We start from the raw sequence: 23,495 nt of genomic DNA on the forward strand, positions 1-23,495 counted from the left end.
AACTCCATTCGCTCAATAACAGAAAAATAGATCAAGGACCATCAGGTTACTATCTGGCTGCCTCAACACAAATTCAACAACAGATGGATGCCAAGATCGCTGATTGGGACACTTGACTCTCATGTTCTCACTAATTCTTTGTCTCTCGACGTGTCAAAGAACAATGATTCGCTTTGTCAAGATATCCTTCACAAAGAATTTTAAACATAGTGACATTTTATTCTTTGAACTTTCACTAACCGCGGTGCTCACCCTTTCATCTGTTCGATCTCTTTGTTCTTTTCGACATATATCCATCGACAATCCCATTGTCTTCCCTTTTCCTACCTATTTTCACAAACATCTTCTGCTTGCCAATTTTTACCTTTTCTGCTCTCTCTTAATGTTATATCTTTGCATTCATTCTCAGCAGAAACATTTCACATTCAAGACGCTGGTCGTCATTATTACAAGCGAAAACTTCAGGGAGACACATAACCCTCTTACAAATCCAGTTATCAAGTCAGTAACACATTTCCTGTTGTCACATTCAATATTGGGCAGGCCCAAAGTCATTATCCGTCCATTTAAAAATCAGTAAGTTAAATTTCCATTCTGATTCTCACAATGACAATCCACGAGTGCCATCTCAATCCCTACGCTGCCCGGCGCATACTCTGGGCTGGTGATCGCGCCCATATCCCCCTCCAACCTCTCTGCTGTACCTATTCACAAGCCGCCGATCTCATCGCCGACAACATAGCCAATGCTCTGCATGGCCCCACTGGCCAGCCGCTCCACGACCCCTTCTACAAAATCAAGGAAAACTGGAGACGCTCCAACCTCTCTGATCTCGCGGCCGTCATCAAAAACCCCTGGTTAAAAGGTAAGAAAGAACAAGATCTTCTCGATCTCTATTTTTCCTATTTCAACGCTATGATTTTTGGAGGCGCGCTTAATACCATGAGATGTGTGATGAAGCTCGAAGAGCCGAATGCGGAACAAAAGGCGAGAAATGTGTTGGGCACGACGGTTGATAAGAGAGGAGAAAAGACTACCACGAGACATAATGTTCGTTGTTATATTAGTGTATTTGTAAGGTCTCCGCCTCCTGAAAATGAAGAGGAGAGTAAGATCTTGTTGGAGAATTATCTGGGCACTATGTTGCATGAAATGGTTCATGCTTTTTTTAGCATCTATGTGTGTAAATGCAATACGAGCTGTAGGAGAAAGGTTCTGGAATTTGAAGAATCGGGGATGACGGGACATGGGATGCAATGGCAACGAGCGGCGAGGAGTGTTGAAAGTTTTGCTAGACAGGGGTTGAGATTGGATGTTCGGTTAGGGAGGGAGGAAGCATTGGGATTGGAATTGGTGATTGCGGATAAAGAAATTTGGTATGTGGATTTGGAGAAGATGGGGATGGATAGGGAGGTTGTGGATCGGGAGATGGATTGGTTTGCGCATGTATTTATGGAGGAGTTGGAGGAAAGGAAGATGATTGAGAAGGAAAAGGAAGATCGATTGGAGAAATTAGAACTTGAAAGAGTGGAAAGAGAAGAGGAGGAAGAACTCGCAAAGGAAGAATGGGAAAGAGAAAGACCTGAACGCGAAGCGAAGGAAAGACAATTGCTAAAGAATCATAGAGCACGTATTCATGAGAGTTTACGAGGAATGAGCAGCAGAGCGAATGGGAAGATCTTCAAGAGGATCACGAATCCCGTGCGCAAACACCTTGCTACTTCGACGAGTCGACTAGATGGTGAAGATGCGACTGCGTCTTCACAATCCTCTCTTCCTAATTTTTTACTCGCCCGAAGAACGCATTTCGCGACTGAAAATGTAAGAATCAGCCCAGCTACTAATAAATACCTCCAGAACCTGAAATCAAGACATGCATATCCGTACATACAGAAAACGGTCAATCCTAATATTCCTAGTATAAATGCAAAATATAAGATAGGGATGGAGGTAAGCAAACCTACTTACGAGAACAGAGAAAGGAACACAAAGAAAATGGAGAGAAGCGGAATGGCTCCTGTGAAGATTCTAGATCTGGAGAATTTTTGGAATTTGCATGAGTGTGCGGAGGAGGTTTATAGGGTGCGGTATTATTAGATCTTTTTTTAATTTTCTTTTCTTGGATGGTTTTCTTAGGGTAGCTGGGATATATAGAGATGTAGGTAAGTATATATAAAAATTTACTTGTTCGATTTGGATTTTGAATGTGCGGAGTGGGGATTGTTCTGATGTGTGGAAATGACACGTGAAGTGGATATCTGAAGAAAGAAGGCTGTCTAGCCCTTTTCGATCTCGAGTTGTGCTTCTCAATGTACTACTCTGGTTGAGAGAAAATAATAAGTATGTTCTATGATGACACTCACATATGATACTGCCTCCTCCCTCCACACATATTTTATCTTTTGGAGCGAAGAAGTACGGGGCTAATACCAACACTAGAGCACCTATTGAAAGAGACACTACTTGCTCTCCTCATTTTCCCATCGGGCGCTCAGAGAATCCTCAAGAAACTGTTTGTTGTCAATAAGCCCTAAAAATAGAACACAAAAATGCAAGAAACGTGAAAGAGATATTCTGCTCGAATCACTTTCTTTCAAACCAAGTTCACTAGAAAAGAAACCGCGTATTGTACCCAATCAAATTAACAGAAATATAATTGTATATACATATTCCACATTGTAGACTTTCCAATTGTACTTCCTCACCACTAACAACAAAACACTCCACAGAAATCTCTAGAGTAAAACGTGTTTATTATATACAAACTACACAAGCATCTCCATCTCTAAATTCAAATCCTGATGCTAATCCAATTCCAGTCCCCTCAAGTATCTAACCCAATATAATGTCCAATCCCTCATGCAAATCCCATCCCCCTCTTTCCGTCCATCCATCCATCCATGTATCGTGAACTTTTAGCGTGTACAAAAAAACCCATCATATCATAACCTCCTAAAAGTTTCCCATGAGAAGAAAACCCCCCCGTGATGATAATCCAACGCCTCTAAATGCACCCGTTGATGCTGGTTGTGAAAGTCAAACGCTCCGGATCCTATCGTTCGCCGCGCTAAAGTGATGTGATCCATACGGAAGAAAATGCTTCGAAAGACGAAAAAACGAAAAAAGAAGAGAAGAAAAAAAAAATCCAAAGTGTGGAATAACGTAAGCCGCAGGTCGTCCCATCACGCACAGAAGCGAGATAGATTATCGAAATCCGTCATCTCCAGCGTTAGGGAGAAAGGGAAGATCATGGCGTGTATAGGCCAATCCCCTATCCATTTCTGGGCCGAGACTCTGTCCGCATCCGTCGTGGGGGTAACGTCCATGATGATGTACTCCCCGAATCCGTTCCCGATGTCTCATCTCTCTCTCCGCATGCTCGTCTACCCTCCACTCTCCACCCCCCTGCCACCCCGGTCCATACGCTTCCCGCCTCACTTTAAAAAGCTCCAAGTTCGCCCTCATGCTACACAACCTCAGCCAATCCCTTCCAATCCACCTCTCCACCCACCCATCAATAACACCGACCACCCTATGAAAGCCATCCGTGTGTCCCCCCATCTCCCTTGCGCCCCACCCACATTTCACAAAGAGATAGCAATGCACCGACTCATGCAACAGCGCACTTAACAATAATCTCCGATCATATTTTGGATCTCTAAGAATGGGTTCAGATAAAACTATTAGAGTTTCGAAGCCCCCTAGAGAAGAAGGACGAAGAGCAGTAGTACCGATGAGTTCTGACGAATAGCGAGGCTGGGACGGCGAGGACCAGGAAAGCCGAACGCGGTTGTGCAGGGAGTTGTGGAAGAATATCGTATCGATGAGGTAGATGATGCGGTCTATAGCGGGATCAGACAGGTGAGCTTTGAGGAGAAGATTTTGAAGTTCGACTTCGAGATAGTGATGGTCAGGAGGCCGGGTGTAGAGGAAGTGGTGTTCAACGATATTGGCTGCTTGGTCATCGCTCAATACTGTATGGTCGTGTAGACCAGGAGAAGGGATAGAGATGTTGTGATCAGAGACAATCGAATCACCGGAGAGAGTTCGTTCCATAACCGGAGCAGCGTAAACATTAAGAGGCGGTGAGGGGGATGTTAAACATGGAGAAGGTGTTTTCATTGGAGTGAGTATTCGTTGATGGTATTGCAAAGTTTGTCGTGGAGGAGGCCGATATTGCGAGGCATTTGGACTAGATCTTTCGCGTTGTAAACGAGGTTCCCTTTCGAGTTTCGCCTTGACCTTCTCATAACGATGCCGCGAGTTTGGCCTTTTACCATCCGTACTTGCACTTCTTTTGATCGAAGCAGTAGCCATGAGAAATAAAGAAAAACGACGGATGGAATACAAAATTGGTGACCTTAGGAGTGGAAGGTAAGCTGGTGTATATCGTTTTCGGACAAAAGCTCGCACTACTATGAGGAGCTGCATATGCCACACAACGCATGCACAGTGCAGTGAGGCTTACTCGGGTTAATATTGAATTAGCCCTGTCACCGCTTCTGAGATGCAGAGCTGTCGAAGTACATAAGGAAAAGGGAATGACAATATGGATTTGTTTTTTCGTGATTTTGTTATTCCAAAAACAATAGCATGAGGCTGAAAAGAATATCTTTTACAAGTATCTAGGACTTTCCTTGATAAAAGTTGACCATTTACCACATATATCTCAATTGATAAGTGGGAGGAAACGTCAGATGCGGAGAAAGGTTTTAACAACCATAATCCTTTTTAAATCTCAATGACTCTCTCACTTGCGAATCGTGGATCTTTGATGAACGGATTGAACGGATTATGCGGAAATTTTTACCAAGGTTGTAAATTTAGTTGGGGTTTCTAGGGTTTCTAAGGTTCCTAAGTGTGCGTGTGCTGTGTGTGCAGTGACAGCGGGCGATCCGAAACCCCCAAGCAGAGCAATTGGAAAGTTACACACCGCCTCGCCTCATGTGTGAGATTCAAGAAGGGAAAAAGAAAAGATACGTTTCGTACCGTTAACGGCTTGAACAAGGTCAATCAAATGTAAGGTAAGAAGTTGAAACTTAGAACCGGGCCCACAAGGTCAACTAAATCCAAGTATCAACACATGTGTGGACATGTATGTACAAAGGATGTATGTATCTGGGTTCTTAGCATCATCGTGGCCATTTTGCTTGGATCCACATGTTCCTCATCAACTTTCAAGCTTGATTTGCAATACAGGTGTCTAATTCGTCTAATTGTCTGATAGTCTAATTGTATCAAAAAGGACTTCGTATTAAGAAATATAATACTATGACTTACTACTTAGTAAGTTGGTAAGCTAGTAAATCGATATTGTATAATTAAATCCCAAGCTTGGTACTCTTTAGGGTCTCAACATATACTCTGTCGTATTCAAAATATATCACAGTATCAAGCAATTTCCCTGACGCTAATGTAACTTTAATCTGATCTTGGTTGCCGCATTTCGTTCGCCTTGTTTGAAATGATAGGTCGAAAATTAATCTGACATTTCCTTAAATCTTCGAATCCATCTTTTACAGACCACAAACTTTACATGCCAATGCTAGACAGAATATCCATTTAATTGCGAGATTGCCGCACATTTCAGATCAATCCTCTTAGAATGGATGATCAAGTTGTACCGCCCTGTGAAAATTGATATGTGAGTACGAAGTGAGAAGCTAGTCACAACAGTCCAATAAGTTTAACGTATACAAATGTATAACCTTTCTACCGCATATCTGAAGTAACAAGGCTACCACTCAAATTCCTACAAAAATGACCCGAAAGATCTTAAGGTTGTAAGGTACATGATCTTCGTCCCAAAATGTCTCAACTGGTCCAGAATCTTCGATTGCTACATGGAATACCAAGACGGGGATGCTTGATATCCGATTCCATTAAAAATTCATCAAGGACTACCCCAGCGGCCCCAGCGTTACTCGATTAGTATAAATGTACCTTCATCTCACCAATTTGAATGAGATTAAGTTTCGTTGAACGAGGATGCGTGGAATCGTACAGCCTTATTCTCCGATCGGCATACAAATACTGTCAATCTTTTACCTTGTAGTAAATAGAGCCTTCTGTGGTCAACATTTCACAAAAATGTGGTCCTGGGAACTTAGCCTGTGTCACAGGGGGTATCGCGGATTCCCTGTTGTGCTGGCAGAATATCGGCTGACCATATCAAATGGTCTAAAAATCGAGGATAATCTGTATGTACAATGGCTATTCCATTGTTGTGCAGCAAGAATGTACAGACCATTGACCCTGACTACGTCTCAAATGTCCGGCTTGGGTGTGAACATGCATTGGGAAAATACTTGGGGAGAGTAACCAGCTAAAGAAGTTACACAAATCCCATTCCTAAACCTTTCACGTACCTGACCTCGTTCGCCTGCATCTCCAATGCTCTTCTCATAGTTTCCGAATGGGTATGCTCTTCCTTTTCTCGCAGAGCCTCCTCAGCAGTCTTAGGGGTTTCTTCAAAAGAGTCGGCCGTGAACCCAGGTTTGTTAGAGAAATTCAATAGCCCTATTTTGTCTCCCGTCCACAAAACAAGATCATTTTCGTTGACCGATCGATCATGGAGCCCAGAGTCAGTTGTCAAAATCTTGAGCGCAATGTCTCCAGATCCAGAATCCATGTAAGAATCGCCCAATGTGCCAAATATGCCTCTCGGGGCTGCAACAGAACCGTGAGAAATATTCCATCTTCGTGACTCGGTAAATCCATCCCTCTCAAACCATTTTAGATTGCCCCCGCCGTCAGAAACAACAATGCGGGTACCATGATTGGCAACAGATAAGAGTTTTGAGCTGGATGATGTTTGACGATTCTTCATGGTAGAATCTTGCAGGCGCCCGGCAGAAATTTGGGAAGATATGTTGGAGAGATTCGGGTCAGGTGATAGACCGTACATCTCCAAAGAGCCTTTGCTGTTATACTCACCGCAAGCAATCAACGTTTTCCCTGGTCTAGTCTTTGCTTGCCATACTTGCTCGACAGACAATTCACCCCGGCGGGCGAGGTCTTTCTCCATTGAAGCAAAAGGATATGGAAGACTAGCAATTTGAGATAAGCGTGCGCCAGAATGGATCGTCCCGCGGAGCTTAGGAAAATTTCTACGATCATAGTTGAGAATGCTAGGAAATCGACCAGCAACGTATATATCTCCATTACCATTCCATTCACTTCCTGCACTGGGTAGATGGACAATACTGAGTGGGCCCGGCTGGTACAGATGGGCGTACTCGGCGCTTGGTTCTGGATCTAGCAAGCTTTTGAAACTAAAATGATCGCTAGCAGAGCCAGATGTGCCGCTAAAAGAATCAAGTTGCTCAGCCTGGCTGGGCGATCCAACATTTGTTCTTTGACGAGAATCATGAAGGTAGAGAGATAGATTGGTTCCTACAGTGAGAGGTGTTGGATGTTTTGCCTCGGAAAGAGCAGTGATAGAAAACGGATATCTTTCATGATTGACTGTCTGTAAGGTCTCAAGATCAACTTCGACAAGACCTGTAGTAATGTCAGCAGCTATTGGAAGACGGGTAATGGACTTCATCTTCCAGAATAGACTCAACATGAGATTGAATGGTCGAGAACCCTTGTCATCAAATCATCATTTCAAGTAATCGAAATGTTGCTCCAAAGTGCTGTAGCTTTTTAAGAGAAAGTTTTTACTTACCACTTTGAACAGCAACATAGGCTCTCTTTAAAGTACTGTCAACACTAATACATTCTGTGACACCGGTACTTATCATCTTTGATCTTGACTTTAGATCTTTTGGATTCTCATCCACCGACAAAATCCCTGACTTGCTTCTTGCAATAATGCTACCCTTTTTGGGAGCATCAGTACTGATATCCCAGATACAAATGGAACCATCATCAAGAGGTCTATGGCATGGCATTTAGTACAATTCTTATCTCCTAGTATATGCCAATGAGAAACCAAGTAACTTACGCAACCACCATCGTGGTTTTAGTTTCTCCCATGGGTGTATATAACGCCATTCCTCGTACCTCCAAGTGTTCATGACTAGCACTTTCGCGATGTCGAGGCTGTTGCACCCAGCTTGTTGAAATTGGCGCATTTCTCGCTATGTACTCATCATACCATTTAACCTTCTCAGTCGGATAACTCGGATCCCAATTCGCCAATATCCTCACTCGCTCATTGGATTGAGCTTTGAGGTCGCGAGCTTCATGACGAGGTTTGTGTAGTCTCGAATCGCCTGTTCCATTGTTCGTAGCAAGAGCTATGGCTAAATCCCGCATACCTGACTCGTCCTCTGACTCTGTAGATATTAATTCTTGACGTCTGCGAAGTCTTTCGAGAAAGAAAGAATGGGTAAAACATTGTTCTCGCCACAGTGTATCATCGCGACCTAATTCCAGGTATCGTTTGGAAACAAATTGCAGTTTGACGATGTCCGAAGGCTCTAGGTCTATAAAAATGAATCATGTTAGCATTCGATTCTCATTTAGAAGATGTGAGAGAAATTCACATGAAGTAATATTCAGAACTATCTCTGAAGGGAGGTCATCCATTCTGGGCATTTTTTAAATAATTAATAAGAATAAGTAGTTATATACTTGTACTGGAAGAAGGAATGTTAAGAATGTTAAACATTGAAAGACTGACCTTGACCTTGACATCGAGATCATAATCAATGATCAATCAATGATCAATCAACCTTGAGCTTCTAGCCGATCCGATAAGACCGATTATGCAAGGGTCGGTGAATGATCTGTGCACGAAATAGACCTCATAGACCTCTTGGGCTTCTCTCTCTCTGGAGTCTCTTCAACCCCACGTGCCCCACCAAATGAATATTTTCGAATGATTTGTCGGTAGGAAATCATTAACCCTCCGAGGCCGGTGGCTTTTTTTTCATTGGGTGGCTCGGTGGGCTCTTCTCCATCACGTGATAAACTCTTCAACATCGAACATTCACGGACATCCATCTTCTTTGTCCACGAGATGGGTACACCAGTGGTATCAACATCAATATAAAAAGGCGACCCAAAATATTACATATCAAAATCTTGAATACAGCTTCAATTTGATTGAGCTCATTGTTTTTGCACGGCCATGTTCATCATATGAAGTCATATAGATGCGCACTAAACTTTAAAATTCCTATCTCTGAGCTCATAAACTTTGCAAGCTACACAATTTTATGTTGAAGGCCACACATCCTTTCAAGATTTCAATGTATCTGGAAGCCATAGCATTAATCCTTCATGCCAGTTCCTTTGCCATTCTTTCATCGTAGGCTGGTACCTCAATTAGAATGGCAGCCTTGGAGTGGAAGCACATGATGGTTGATTCATTCCCATATGCTAATCCATAGAATGCAGGCAAATTGTTACTTCCCCAACCATTAAGCCAAGCTACATTCTTATACTTCTTATGCGGCCATTTCGACTTGAGATACTACATTACTTGGTAAGTGGATTGGAATCGTGCCGACGGATTCGGGGATGCTAAGTGCTTACCCATCGAACATCATCTTTATATTGTTCGTTGAAGGTACTCTCCTCGACTCCATGGAATTGAGTTCCTGCTCGAGTTATATGTTCCTCATCCTCAAGGTCATCATCCATGCCCAGCACAGGACAGGCTTTGACCACTAGACCAAGCGATTGAAACGTATTAAAGATGGTCATATCAATACCCTTCAATGTATATGGCATGATGTCATCTGTGTCTTCTTGAGTATGGGCATATAGATGGTCACAATAAAATCCAATCACACCACCTAGCAACACGTCAATGATGCCTTCCGATATGGCAGAACAATAATGCACATACCTCTCTTCATGAAATCAGGCTGAACCAAAATGTTTCTCGCAACTTCGTATAACGGCGACAAGGTCGGATCTGCTACCAGGTTTTTTTTGCAAGGGGATACCAATTTTCTGCGAGATATAGAGATTATAGGTCAACGTCACACGATGACCACTGGTGACCTCGAGTACCTCGTGCTCGCAGTCACTATAGAACGCAGCCCATTGGATGCTGTCCGATTTATTGCCCCAGTCAAAGAAAGTGTTAGAGTCTCTGTGGGTGATGCGCAATTGTCCACCTGCATGAAATTAGATCTATATTGATTGCAGAAGGTGAAGAGAGCAACGAGTAGGGGAGAGAAATGGATATACTGACCTTGATGAGAATATGGAAGACAGACGACTAGAGAACCAAACTGTCTCGTGCCACGTGGCGTGTCCACATGTGCTTTGAATTTCCCGCTGGGGCCAGAATAGATCTGAACCACATTGCATTGTGTCAGTCGGGCTTTCTCCACAAAGCTTTACAATATCCCCGACGAACGGCACTTACATTGAGCTTGTATAATTCGGCAAGCACACCTCGATGATCTCCCCTGTTCCGTAAAAAGTCTGTTTGAGAAACATCCTGTAGCAATGTTTGAGCAATGACATCAAGGATTCCATAGTCGTGCGGGTGGAAGTCGATGGAAAACTGGCTTCTATCGAGCTTGCCGGCTTTACAATATGTTTCATCAAGCACATTTTTTCCTCCGAGACCGAACGACGCCGGGACACAGGTCTGAAGAAGCGCTTCCATTGACTTGGAAGTCGTGGGAACAGAGAATACTATCTTCTCACATAAATTTCCTGGCTTGGAGTCCCAGCGAAGCGCGATCGGGGGCACCTGCTGCTGAAAAGATTGGTCGAAATCTGATCAAGAACTAGGTTAACTTTGTCTTGAGAGTAAGAGAGTAAGGCCTGGACTGAAAAGATATTACTTGCCTTCTGTGGGCTCTTTCTGGTTGGAAGACGAATCGTCAGGGGCTGTGATAGGAATGCTACCACCGCAGCAATAATTTGCACTCTCAGATATATCCACAGCTTTTACCAATTCATGGAGAAGCTCTTCTTCAGCGAGCCCTGTCCAGGTTTTTGAAGAGATCGTAAAATGAGCAGTCTTCCTTTCTTTTTATCTTCTTGTTGATGAAGAAGAAGAAAACATTAAAGGGAGAAGAATGTTTTAGAAGGAGAAATACAAACTCCAAGCTTCACTTATACTTTACCATGTCTGCCTGTCTGCCTATCTTGATTTAGGCAGACTGCATAGTTTGAGACTGAATGATTGGCCATATGCGCCACCTACCTAGGTAAGTCTCGATATACATATATCCATGTGTGAGTCAAGACGCGTTTGCGGCGCGTGACCACATGATTTTTCAGGCAAAAGTCGATTCAAGTGGTGAGTCATCAATCATGCATACCTACTCAAGCATCAATCTTACCACAAAAATAATTCTGATACATCTGTGTAACATACACAGGGTTGTGGAAGGGGATGCGGTTAGATTTATATTATTTGGATTTTTGATATCAATGTCAATGCATATATACATGTTATGAAAACTTATCTCTAGCGAGCTATCATCTGGACTAAAAGTGTGTTTAATGAGGTGCTTGGAAGTTGAAATTGAGTTATTAGGTATGGATTTTCAAATTCGGTTGGTTGGGTGATACTTGATTTGATGGAGGGAGGGAGAGTGAGTGGGCTGATGATTTATTTATATTTATATTTTTTGTTTTATATTTTTGTGGGTTATCTCTTACTTAAGAATTAAATAGCAATGAGAAATCTTGATTTTGGAATCACTAAACTAACCAGGAGATTGTGCGATCGAAGGAGTAAGTCAGTAAGTAAATGGAACCGACCTCAAGAAACCCAACCCTAAATCCGACTCCTCCCCTCCCCCCTTCTCAAAAAAATCACAAAATCTCACAAACCTGCGCCAGCAAAACTGAAGCAAACACAGAGCCCACGACGGCGCACGCGCACAGCATGGCTCGCTTGCGCTCCATCTCCTGCTGCAGACGAAGATGCCGCGAATTGTTCTCCTGCACGCGCTCGGCTAGCTCGAGCAATTCCTGGGATCCGCGGGCGTAGATGCGTTGGGCTTCGCGCTCGCGGCCGGAGAGTTGCGCGATGCGCATTTCGCTTGCCGTGAGCGCGCTTGCGAGATCGAAGATCTGGTTTAGGTACTCGTTGATGCGGGGGGTGTCGGGCATGTTCGTGGTTTTTTGTGTGTGGTTGGTTCTTCTTGCTTTGGGGAAGCAGGAATAGAGTGCTGGAGAGATGAAGAATGTAATTTTGGTGGTGAGAAAGTGGATTTATGCAGTGTTTGTTTGGCGTTGTTCGGGTCTTGTACATACAGACGTTGCTGCTGTACTGGGAGTTCGGACACGGTTCGCTTTGTTTGATCACGATTATCATGATTATCATTGTTGTCCAACAGTACAGATATAGTTGTAACTTGTGCGAGAGCTTCAGATTGCTAGATATATAGTGTGTGTGTGAGTAGTGTAGCACTTCAACGCGGTTGCAGTATCAAGTTATGAATGAAGCTAGCCTATCTATATATAAGCACACGAACTGCAAGTTCAGATGAAGACTTCCTTTTTGATACCTATATCACGGGAGCAATACCATCACACGGAGTGATATATATCGGTTACCTACGCATTGAAATCGCTAGATGAACATTATGAAAATAAAAGCGTAAATATGTTTGTATACCTACTTCCAAAAGCTTGGATTTTTGAAGTATGTTGCAACATACGTACCATATGTATAATCTCCAAGTCCAAGTTTCAGGACAGGATTGGTGAACCCAGATTTGATCTATATAACGATTCACCAGCTATCTATCTCGAAAAGAAAAAGAAAGATCGTGTAAAGGGAATTCACACACTCACGCGTTGGGAAAGACAAAACTTATCTACTTTATATGTTATATGTTAGTTAAGAGAGCCTTTTCATCATATGCCTTAGCAATCTAACATTCCCTCGCTTTGGAACATTGCATTGCATTGCATCACTCATCACTGTAAAATTTCTACTCCGAACTCAGGACAGACAGATAGATAGACAGATAGATCGATAGATAGATAGATAGATACCATCTCATCTCCTCTTTTCAAATCTCAAGACTTACTTACACATCCCATCATACATCCCATCATACATACCATCGCACAAAAAAGAATACACAAAAACTACAAATACACAAACCACCCAGTTAAAATATACCCAAACACGCACCACGCAAGAAAATACCCAAAGCAAACCATCGATACATATAGTCCTTAGACACCTACCTACCTACCACAAACCAACAAAATGCGCAACTCACTCCATCCATCATAACTTTAACCGAAACGCGATATAGAAAAAGATAATTATTACAGAAGATTCCTCACGCTCACTCCTCACTCCTCAGTAGTCACTCCTCAGTAGTCAATACATACACCCACCTACCTATACACAACATACAAACAAAGACAGTACAACTACAACACCATAAAAAGAACAATAAGAATACAATGCATTACTCGCTGGAAAAATCACTCACTCACTCACTCACTCACTCACTCACTCACTCACTCACTCACTCACTCACTCACTCACTCACTCACTAACTAACTAACCAACTAACTAACGCCAGATACATACATATTATCAAGATCCCTCCCTGAGATATCTCAAGAGCAAGCTAGATATTCATATTCAACAATACTCAATAGATGCGACTTCTAGATAGCTATCCGTGAGAGCAACGCGATATGAAAGTACTGTAGAGTTGTCGAATGGACTTATGAGTGCTTGTTAGCTAAACGCAACAAGTACGGCTTGTTTGAAGAAATGTTGAGGGTTGAAATTGGCAGAATCGTTATTTGATTGTTTGGATTGTTGCCTGTTGATATCTCTCCTTCAATCCTTGAAATCAAACCAAATGCCCAAGGTTTTACCCCCTCCTATCCCCCCCCTCTCCCAATACTCCCTTCCGATCTCAGATAATCTTCTGTAACATCAATTTTCGAACCAAACAAAAGGCAGGTGTATCAAAAAAAGAAAAGTCAAATTAACATTAATTGCTTTCTAGAAATAGAATATGGACGAAGAATCTATCTAAGTAACTACGTAAAGTCATCATCATCGTTTCGTTTCGTTTCGCTTCGAAGGGGATATCATGGGTGGTCTGTGTTCCTTTCCTTTCCTAACCTACTATCAGGTTATCCAAATCCCTACCTTAATCAGCTTCTGCAATCCTATAATCCAGATATCATATGATAGCTCTTGAGTCCCTCCATTTCCTATCCAACCCATCCAGCCATAATTCATTCAACCATACTCCAAACCCCCTCTCCACCTTCGACTCTCCACCTTCGACTTCATACCTCTATACATCATCAATATCCGGTATGTAGACTCCCTCCTTACATGCCACCACCACTCTCTTAAAGAATCGTCTCCACTCTAATGGATCTCCCTTAACCTTCACAAATCTCACCTCCACCAATTCAATCTCTTCCGTCTCATAAGAATCCAAAACGATTTCCCCATTCATCCCACATCTTCTACTATCTACCGCTCGTACCTTGATCCACGCTGCATGCAATTGACTATTTTGCAATTGTGCCAAGGGTGGCACTGGTATGTTCATCGCATGCAAAGATTCAGAAAGAAGAGTCAGCAATTGAGGAACGGGAAGATGGGAAAAGAATCGCGTAAGCGAGTAATTCGGGAGAATGTCTTGAAATTGACGAGCATGTTGTGTGAGACGAAGAGCGACAGTAGGATTGGATGAAAATTGAGACATGGAAGGTTCATCTGCGAGTGTGGCATCTCCATGGTTCGATGCCACTGGTGATGGAAGTTGGAAATTACATGTAGTCTCGGCGGGTTGAGATGTGGGTAATACACGAGGTGGTCGTTCCCAGTCAAATTGCATATCCATGACGGGAGCTTCTGGTTGCGTGAATGCAAAGTTATGACTATCGAGTTGCATTGCATCTTGACTAAGCTGTGATGCACTTGGCTTTTGCTTGAAGTCGATACGAAGATTTGCTAACATTTGAGTAGCAAGACCTAATGGATCGCTCATCTTACCATCGGTGGTGAGAAGTGGATTCTTGCGTGTGTACCATGGATGTCGTTTGATGTGTTCAAAGTTAAAGCGTTTGGATACATCGACATTCATCATGCCTCTTAGTAATGATAGAACCGAAGTCGGCAATCTTCGCCATAATTCATCTGAACTGCGTCCATTGGATTTTACGTATTCATCGAATTCCCAGCTTTCAGAAGTAGGTTGATCCCAAGGTGTATTTCCCACCAAGAGCACAAATAAGACGACCCCGCATGACCAAATATCCACCATATTTGCAGCGTATCCTGCACCCTTCACCTTGGTTTGAGTACTCCTAGAGCAAGAGATGACTTCCGGTGCAATGTATGGAGGGCTACCACACATAGTGGTACTGAGTTTTCTCGCTCCATTATATTCAAATAGTGTTGCCAATCCAAAATCCGCAATCTTCAAATCGCCACTACTCGATAGTAATATATTCTCAGGCTTGATATCTCGATGACCCACGCCTTTCTGATGCATATAATTTACTCCCCCAATCAGTTGTGTAAAGTAGAAATGTGCAATATCTTCTTTGACTCCAACATCTGCTTCAATTTTGTCGAATAAGTCTCCCCCCTCTGCATACTCCATAGCAATCCACTTCCACACAGCATCCTCGCCCGTCGCAAACCACTCTATAATATTTGGATGTCGTCCAATATGGGAATGCAGTGAAACCTCCATGGCAATTTGCTTCGACGAAATCCGGCCATGCTTGACTGCATAAGCTTTGTGTATGAATTTGACTGCGAATACTGGAGTGGAATCAGTTGGAGGGATGGCTTTCTTGATTCTACGCAATTATTAGCATACACACATACATGTATACATATATTGTAATTCCGAGTATAGCAAAGAGCACCAAGCTGGTATTGTAGTATTTTCGACTTACGATGCATAAGCACCGCGACCTATGGTTTTCGAAATGATTCGAAAAGGTAGGTCGCGGGGCAGCGGGTCCATCTGTGACATCTGCATTGCCATAACTTTTAGATTGAGAAGAACGACGTTAAAAATGGACGAACGCGGGATGGATGTCTTTCCAAACCCCACCACTTGATTCAAAACGTATATGGTAGAAAGAAAACGAACGAAGCTACGTGGGTGCCAATGGAAGAACCTTGGGAGAATAGGTACTAGAGTAGAAACTTAACCAATTAACTATCCAAGAAGTGGGAATTGTTGTGAGTTATTGTGAGTTATTGTGAATTATTGTGAACCCCAAACTATTGATTGTTTTCTTATAAACCAATTAAATTATTATTACAGACAGTAATTGAATGTATGAAGCGCGTCTTGATGCGTCTTGGTTTCAATTAACACTTTAAGTCGCGAATCACGAAAATTGGTGACTGATGACTGATGACTGGTGACTGGTGACTGGTGACTGGTGACTGGTGACTGGTGACTGGTGACTGCTTATTACTACGTAGGGAACGCGTACTAAAGACCTAATGCCGTCCGTTCGCGTTTCTATGGCTACCCTGCCTAAAAAAAAGAGAAGGTCGAAATAAACAAAGTCCAACCTCCAACCTCCAACCTCCAATCCTTCTTTATTACTTTAAACATCAACCCTTTCTTTCCTACACAATAAACACACTTTCTTACATCTTCCTTCACTTCACATCACATCACATCACATCACATCACATCACATCACATCACTTCACATCACAACACTTTTGTAAGATTACATTCACCACACATATACATCAAAAATTCAAATCGATAAAAAACTCCCAAAAGGTTCCCAAAAGAATTTCTTTGTTTCTCTTCTCTTTTTCTTCTTCTTCTTCTTCTTCTTCTTCTAGAAATAACCCTCCGTTTGCTTCTTTCCACACAATTGCCAATTGCTTTCAGATTGGCATTTCTTTTTATACATTCCTCATCCACTAAACCACCTTTGTCCGTTTCTGTCTCTCTTCTACACTAGTACTCCTTACTGATCAATTTCTCAGTTACAAATACTTCACCTACTTAATTGGATTGCATTCCTATTCTTCCTCCAAAAAAGATTATCGTCATGAATTACGCTATGGAGGATACACAGAACACTTCCCCAGGCGACGTGCCACCCGCTCAAGCTGCCAAACTTGCTCCTCGTAAAGGTCCCGATGCTCAGAGTACTACTAAACGGTTTGTTCTCTCCCTTGCATACCTTGACCTCTTCCCATTTCCCAATCTACATTCCAGAAATCCAATACTAATCCCTCATTCTATCCTTCCAGTCTTCAAACCGAATTAATGCAACTCATGACCTCGGCCGCCCCTGGTATCTCCGCGTTCCCCTCCGCAGATGGCAATCTTCTTTCCTGGACCGCGACTATCGATGGGCCAGATGATACCCCGTATGCATCTAAGAAATTCAAGTTATCTTTTGCGTTTCCATCAAACTATCCCTACGCACCACCAACCGTTCTCTTCAAGACTCCTATTTATCATCCTAATGTCGATTTCTCTGGTAGAATTTGCTTGGATATTTTGAAGGATAAGTGGACAGCCGCTTATAATATTCAAACGGTATTGTTGAGTTTGCAGAGTCTCTTGGGCGAACCTAATAAGTATGTTTGAGGAATCCTGATATGAGTGAATGAGTATAAGACCTAGGCTAACATACATCACAGTGCATCACCATTGAACGGCGAAGCCGCAGAATTGTGGGACAAGAACCCCGAGGAGTTTCAAAAGAAAGTTAATGGTCGTCACCAAGACATTGATGACGAATAGGATTTAGGGGAAGGAGGAGTAAAAAACATCGTCATTCAGATACCCGGCGTCAATATGTTTATGAATTGGAGATTGTGCATAATGGACTTTGGTCTATGTCTCGGCTCGGGCATTGGGTTATTGCTGCATTCTCAGGATAGTACAGAAGGGTGTAGTCCTATTGGGACTTCGAAGGTTGTATCCTTATTTTGGACCTTCAATCAATACAAACGAACGCATTGTTAAATGTTCTTGAACTCTATTTGATGTGCATGCATTATGACGTGAGACCTACTTCATGAAACCTATTTCCGATTGTCGATTTTGACCGAGTCTGATGTTTGCTTTTTACGAAAGGGCGTCGCGATAGGAAAACCTTTCAAGGACCTACCTAGGCCAATGCACAAAGCGGGCTTCTCATCCTTGATTGTAAACTCGGCCCTTCAACCATTCGTCCACTGGCCATAGCCATGTTGACTTTATATGAGCAGCTCATTTTTGGGTTTTCAGGATTCTTTGCCATCGCTCAAGGTCGCGAACGTAGTGATTATCGCTGTGGGCTATGTGTGATGCGTGGTGGAATGAAACAAGAAACAAAATATTCAGTTATTCTGCAGGAAAGTCTGGCAATGTGGTATCAAGATTTGAAGATTCCTATGCTCAATGAAATATGGGAACTGCAAAGCTCGCAGAAATTATGTCGAAGGGGGTTTCTGATGCATCACTTGTTTGCATGTTTCGATGGCCCAAAAGTAACCTCACACTATTTCCAATGCACATTTGCATGGCCTGGAGAAGCATTACTTCCCCATCTCCTCGGAAAAAGACCCCATCTGCCTTCTCCCAGCCTCATAGCACAGACCAATATCACAAGTGCATGAAAATGTTCCCACAACAATTGACTGCATTTAGGTATCGAAAGTTAGACCTTTTCATTTTCCGCTACCTTAGCAAGCAGAAATGCAGCAACTCCAGAAGTATCCCCCATGCCATTTGATTTTTATCATTTATGCATCCTCAACAACAACGGTGTGAAGACCCTTGGGGTTTTGGACATTGACGGCTTGGACGTAACTGTACAACTTCTCCTTGGCGCCCTCCTCGTCGTTACGCTTTCTCGAGATTCGTACGCGGAGTCTGAATGGAACACCCTTGATACCAGCTTCCCAGACCTTCTTGTTCAATTGGGGATCGAGACGGACATCGGTGGTACCCTATAGATTAATGAAATACCAACATCAGTATTGATTCCTTGTTGTATCCTCCTGCCGATCTTGCTAGATGGAAATCCATACCATTGACAAAGTAGCGAATGCCTTAATCTCCTTGATGGCCTTTGGGGCACGCTTCTTGAAAGAAACACCATGTAACTAAAACAAAGCTATCAGTCTTCTGCCTATTTTCGACGCCCTATTTTTCGCAATTTCGACGTACTCTCTTGTGGAGGTGGATGGTGTACTCGCGCGCAACAACATCAGCGATGGCGGATCTTTGGGCCTTGCCGCCGGTCTTCTTAGTGGTCGTCGACATTTCTGAGATATTTGTTAGAACTGAGAGATTTCGATTTTCGATCTTCGATTGATTCGGCTGGGAGGTATATTAACGTACTGAAGGATTCGTCGCGAGATTTGTCGTGAAAAGTTGTCTTGTCTAAGCTTCAATAATGCAGTCTTAGAATTTCGAAATTCCTTCAGTGTGGAAGGCGCTAGTTAACCGAAAAGTTCAATAGATCGTTGATGCCTTACACTTGATTACATAATATTATGAGGCCACAACCGCGAACAGTTTGTCAATGGATTCAGTGCGACGCCGATAACATAACGTTTATGACTTCAATTTTAATTTGGACTGAGCGTCGCAAACTTAAAAACTCTCCTCAGGTTCTAAGTTTTTTTAACAGATCCTATTCACTCTTTTAGTTTATCCCGACTTTCGACGCTCTTTCCAATATTCTCTTTTCATTACCACGACAACAACAACTTCACAACAATCCTCCAATTTGCGACAACACCTGAGAACTCCTTGCAGAAGCAGAGCCAATAGTTCGAGCAATCCCTTCCAATTCGATTCATTTCGCTTTCCAATCAACCCAGTTCTGGTCTTGTCTCTGTCAACATGTCAGGAATCGGCTCCCCTCAACCCGATCTAAATCGTAATCGGCTTCCAACTCTATTCGAGGTGCTCAGTAGAAGGACTTTACCCCCAGTGGATCTATTCTCCTTCTATATTTATATGAGAGATCAGCAGCGCTCTGTTGATTACCTTGATTTTTGGTTCGTGTTCCTTGCATTGAATTGTCTATTCAATCACTAACGTGAGGGCAGGCTTGATGTTGCTCAACATATGTCGTTATGCCGACACTATGTTCGCGAACTGCGACGATCTGTAATGATTGGTACACCCAAAGGCGAAGATGCTCAATCAAAACGATCTTCTGCTGTTCTAGAAAATCTCGGTGATATGTCAAATCCCGCCGGACCATCCATGTTCACTACAGAAAAGGAGAAAAACCAAGATGCTCAGATGTCCGCCTTCCTCAGGGAACAATCTGATACTGGAGAGGTTATTGCCCCACAAGGACACTCTCCTTCTCATAGTTTGGGATCCAATGGTAACGGCCACGATCTGGGAAACATGTCTAGCGAAAGGCCTAGACCAAGTTTCATGAGCAGCCCTATGGATTTGACGTCAGATTCAAACTCTCCTGCACACACTGTCGCGAGAGCCGACATCCGAGCTTCTGCTGAGAAGATTCTCTATACTTTCCTCCTCCCAGGTGCTGAACGTGAGATTATTCTTCCACACTCCATCACCCAAGATATCATCATTTCCATTGAGGAAAGAGGACGCGACGATCCGGAAGTGTTTGATGCAGCCAAGGACTATGTTTTCCAAGCAATGGAAAGGGATGCTTTCCCAGGCTTCTTAAGAATGAAAGCTCTAGGCAACTTGGTCCCCCCTTCGATGATGTTGAGATTGATTGTTGGCTTACTTTCAATGTTTGCCGCATTCTGGGTTGGATTCATTCTAATCTTCCTCAACTATCCCCACCATACTCGTGTTTGGGTACGTATCTCACATTTATCTTCACACTCTTCATCTCCGTACTAACATGATCTTAGCTCCTTCTTCCCTTCACCATTGGTGTCTATGCACTCTGTTCTCACCAATATGCCCTCGATCCCATTCTTGCCCTGGCCGGATACAGTGAATACACATTCATGTCTTTCTCCAAAATTCGAGAACCATTTGTTCGAAGGCTTCTCCACAAACGTGCACTCATGGTCCTAATGGTCACAGCTATCACCGATGCAGCACTAGTCCTAATATTTGCGTTGGTACCTGGAAAGAGATTGTAATGTGAGGATTGATGGATGAAGGCTAAATGCAAAAGTATAACAACTGCATGAAACATAAGCAAAGCACATTCGGAACTGGGATGGAAAGGAAGGGAGTTTTGGGAGTTCTGTTTATAGAGCGAGGTGTTCTGGGGACCAATTCTCTCTTTCATGTTATGTGATTTGGGATTTTGTACACAGGGTTGGCAGACAGGCAGGATGATATCACAGGTTGATTTAATGGCGTTGAGTTGATTTGTTTTCATCATTTTGGAGGAACTTTATTTGTTTTTATATTCTTCTTCTCGAAAAAGACTGGACGTCTCTTTAAAGAGGATGTGATGGCACCTCTTTTATGTTTTTTTCCTTAACTTATCTATTTGTATGCGTGGGAGCTAATAGCGTGTGAATTTGATATCCTCTTCCTTCATACATTTAATGCATGATTATTTTCATATAGAAACCGCCCAACCTGACTAAACCAATGTGAGAATGTATGCACTGCTTTCTACCTTTTTATCATTGATTCCTGCTTCCACGCCCGAAAACGAATTGGGGTATACCTCGCCACAACATAAGAAATCTTCATGCGTATGAAACTACGAGTTCCTGTAGCCAAATAATTTCCGGAGGATACCAGGAATTTTTTCTGGGCCTTCTGGGCTTGCTGAAGTCGTTGAAGAAGCTAAATTTTCTGCGCTAAAGAATTGGTCAGTGAAGAGTCCTACTGGTCACAAGCTCGAAGCTGCGACAGCAAAACAACTCACTTCCCAAATCCTAACCCGCCAAAACCTCTCTTCTTCGAACTTCGTGTATCCTTATGCTGACCACCCGCTGGATCCACATCATCCATTTCTTCATCACTAGACTGTCCCTCTAGTCGGTTGTGGCGTTTTCCAGACGATCTTGTCATTCTGCCCGTTAGACTTTGGATATTGCCCATGATGCCAGTCGGTCCTGACGAATTCTCAGAGGGAGGAGTGGGTTCGAGGAGAGATTCGACGTGGGCGTTCCAATCCTGTTCATCGCGGTGACGGCGCTGGGCATCGGCTTTGATGGAGGCGATTTGAGATTCGAGGGAAGAGAGGGTAGTGGTGCAACGAGCGGACCAGGCGGAGAGAGTGGAGAGCATAGATGGGATTGTGGAGTGGGGAACATCGCGGAGGGGTGAGACGGAGGAGACAAGCACCGTTTGATTGTATGGGTCCAACGTAGAAGTAATGAGACCGGCGTATATAGTACTGATGACAAGGTCTTCGAGTTCGCGGGGAGTGGAGAGACCGAGGGCAGATTGAAGTTTGGGGTAAGTCAATTCGGCGGGGTTTTTGGCAAGGGTGAGAAAGGAAAGCTGGCGGAGTTTGAGGGTTTGAGCTGCGGAAAGGGTGGGGAGAGATGGATCGCTAGTGTAGTCGGCGTATGTGCCATAACTGAAGATCTTAAGAAGGGAGAGATAGGCTGCTTGCTCTGGAGGGGCGGTAGAAAGAGCTTGAATTTGGGGAGTGAGGAGAAGCTCGGTGAATATGTAGGTTCCTGGAGCATCAGTCGCTCGAGTGATCAGGTCGATAGCAGCGCGGGGTGATGTCGCAGATTTAGTAAGAGCTAGGAAGGGCTTGATACAGTTAGCACATTGGTGTCAATTCTGAGTAAAACCAGATGAGAATCATAAATACCTCCAAAGCATTCAGAGCCTTGATTTGCTCCATCTTATATTGTTGAGTATTGGTATGGTTTGTATGAGCTTTTTGCCTATTAAAGAGCTTCGAATATTGTAGAGTCAAGTAATGTCTCGACTTTTGGAACAGACAGGCAATACTCTCGAGAGTCGAATTGCTGTATGTTTCGTATTGAAGTCGGGAAGAATAAATCTTTTTCACAAAGTAATATTGTGCAGTGGTAGAGTGTGAATTGATGGAGATGTAGCGTTTGCTATCTAATCGAGACTATCCGAGCTTGAGGCGCTAGTATGGTTAAGGTACATCTGATCTCCACTTTTATTGCACTTCATATTCTCGTCAACGACAACGACGTCAATGACAATGACTACCGAAATCCGACAACATTCAATAGATCCAAACTCGAATCATGATGCCAAACCCTCAGACTTGATGGTACTGTAGAGTCCGAATCACGATAGGAGCTGAATTCATTGATGATCCTTTATGAGTATAAGTAAACTATTCCTGCTGTTCTCCCATGAGATTACGTCTAGAGAATATTCAAATTTCGACCTCGATAAAGGGGGCACAGTATCTAGATATGCATAGAGTCTATTGAGGGCATGAGTGGGTATTGGTGTGCTAAGAAGGGAAGCAAGCGCCTGCCAGGTTTCTTAGTTCGTATAGAGTGAAGGTAGGAATAGCTTCCGTGGGATGCTGGCAAGAGGTCGAGGATGCAGCAGTATACCAGCATCATTAGCTTCTTCTCAAAACTTGGGCAGTCTTCTGCATCTCCTGAAGAGAATTTCGGCGCAACTAAGTGATAGAGGAGCTTCCCAACAACTTGAGCA

The 23,495-nt window shown here is 43.1% G+C and overlaps 9 protein-coding genes across 9 annotated transcripts; 3 read left to right on the forward strand and 6 right to left on the reverse strand.

Annotated features, from left to right (window-relative positions):
- Positions 1-606: 606 nt before the first annotated feature.
- On the forward strand, positions 607-2,097 carry EAE97_005769 (uncharacterized protein; the record flags this gene model as incomplete). The annotated part of the gene is made up of 1 exon (XM_038876282.1): positions 607-2,097. One exon carries the CDS (start codon positions 607-609, stop codon positions 2,095-2,097), a length of 1,491 nt encoding a protein of 496 aa, XP_038732758.1.
- Positions 2,098-3,204: 1,107 nt separating this feature from the next.
- EAE97_005770 (uncharacterized protein) lies at positions 3,205-4,317 on the reverse strand (the record flags this gene model as incomplete). The annotated part of the gene is made up of 1 exon (XM_038876283.1): positions 3,205-4,317. The coding sequence occupies one exon, from the start codon at positions 4,315-4,317 to the stop codon at positions 3,205-3,207; it is 1,113 nt and encodes a 370-aa protein (XP_038732759.1).
- A 1,237-nt stretch (positions 4,318-5,554) lies between these two features.
- EAE97_005771 (uncharacterized protein) lies at positions 5,555-8,588 on the reverse strand. The gene is made up of 4 exons (XM_038876284.1): positions 8,496-8,588; positions 7,952-8,435; positions 7,673-7,884; positions 5,555-7,503 (listed from the first exon to the last, which is right to left on the reverse strand). Exons 1-4 carry the CDS (start codon positions 8,545-8,547, stop codon positions 6,335-6,337), a joined length of 1,917 nt encoding a protein of 638 aa, XP_038732760.1. The 5' UTR covers positions 8,548-8,588; the 3' UTR covers positions 5,555-6,334.
- Positions 8,589-9,232: 644 nt separating this feature from the next.
- On the reverse strand, positions 9,233-10,579 carry EAE97_005772 (uncharacterized protein; the record flags this gene model as incomplete). The annotated part of the gene is made up of 6 exons (XM_038876285.1): positions 9,233-9,427; positions 9,490-9,752; positions 9,806-9,824; positions 9,946-10,079; positions 10,157-10,259; positions 10,334-10,579. The coding sequence occupies 6 exons, from the start codon at positions 10,577-10,579 to the stop codon at positions 9,233-9,235; spliced, it is 960 nt and encodes a 319-aa protein (XP_038732761.1).
- A 3,298-nt stretch (positions 10,580-13,877) lies between these two features.
- EAE97_005773 (uncharacterized protein) lies at positions 13,878-16,365 on the reverse strand. The gene is made up of 2 exons (XM_038876286.1): positions 15,838-16,365; positions 13,878-15,738 (listed from the first exon to the last, which is right to left on the reverse strand). Exons 1-2 carry the CDS (start codon positions 15,927-15,929, stop codon positions 14,214-14,216), a joined length of 1,617 nt encoding a protein of 538 aa, XP_038732762.1. The 5' UTR covers positions 15,930-16,365; the 3' UTR covers positions 13,878-14,213.
- Positions 16,366-16,968: 603 nt separating this feature from the next.
- On the forward strand, positions 16,969-17,672 carry EAE97_005774 (uncharacterized protein; the record flags this gene model as incomplete). The annotated part of the gene is made up of 3 exons (XM_038876287.1): positions 16,969-17,081; positions 17,174-17,506; positions 17,570-17,672. The coding sequence occupies 3 exons, from the start codon at positions 16,969-16,971 to the stop codon at positions 17,670-17,672; spliced, it is 549 nt and encodes a 182-aa protein (XP_038732763.1).
- A 986-nt stretch (positions 17,673-18,658) lies between these two features.
- EAE97_005775 (uncharacterized protein) lies at positions 18,659-19,181 on the reverse strand (the record flags this gene model as incomplete). The annotated part of the gene is made up of 3 exons (XM_038876288.1): positions 18,659-18,865; positions 18,947-19,021; positions 19,086-19,181. 3 exons carry the CDS (start codon positions 19,179-19,181, stop codon positions 18,659-18,661), a joined length of 378 nt encoding a protein of 125 aa, XP_038732764.1.
- A 585-nt stretch (positions 19,182-19,766) lies between these two features.
- Positions 19,767-21,010, forward strand: EAE97_005776 (uncharacterized protein; the record flags this gene model as incomplete). Its single annotated transcript, XM_038876289.1, has 3 exons — positions 19,767-19,924; positions 19,976-20,717; positions 20,774-21,010. The coding sequence occupies 3 exons, from the start codon at positions 19,767-19,769 to the stop codon at positions 21,008-21,010; spliced, it is 1,137 nt and encodes a 378-aa protein (XP_038732765.1).
- A 742-nt stretch (positions 21,011-21,752) lies between these two features.
- Positions 21,753-22,692, reverse strand: EAE97_005777 (uncharacterized protein; the record flags this gene model as incomplete). The annotated part of the gene is made up of 2 exons (XM_038876290.1): positions 21,753-22,598; positions 22,660-22,692. 2 exons carry the CDS (start codon positions 22,690-22,692, stop codon positions 21,753-21,755), a joined length of 879 nt encoding a protein of 292 aa, XP_038732766.1.
- Between the last annotated feature and the right edge of the window lie 803 nt (positions 22,693-23,495).

This window comes from Botrytis byssoidea (assembly GCF_014898295.1).
Source record: "Botrytis byssoidea strain MUCL 94 chromosome Unknown BBYS_010, whole genome shotgun sequence".
Lineage (NCBI taxonomy): Eukaryota > Fungi > Ascomycota > Leotiomycetes > Helotiales > Sclerotiniaceae > Botrytis > Botrytis byssoidea.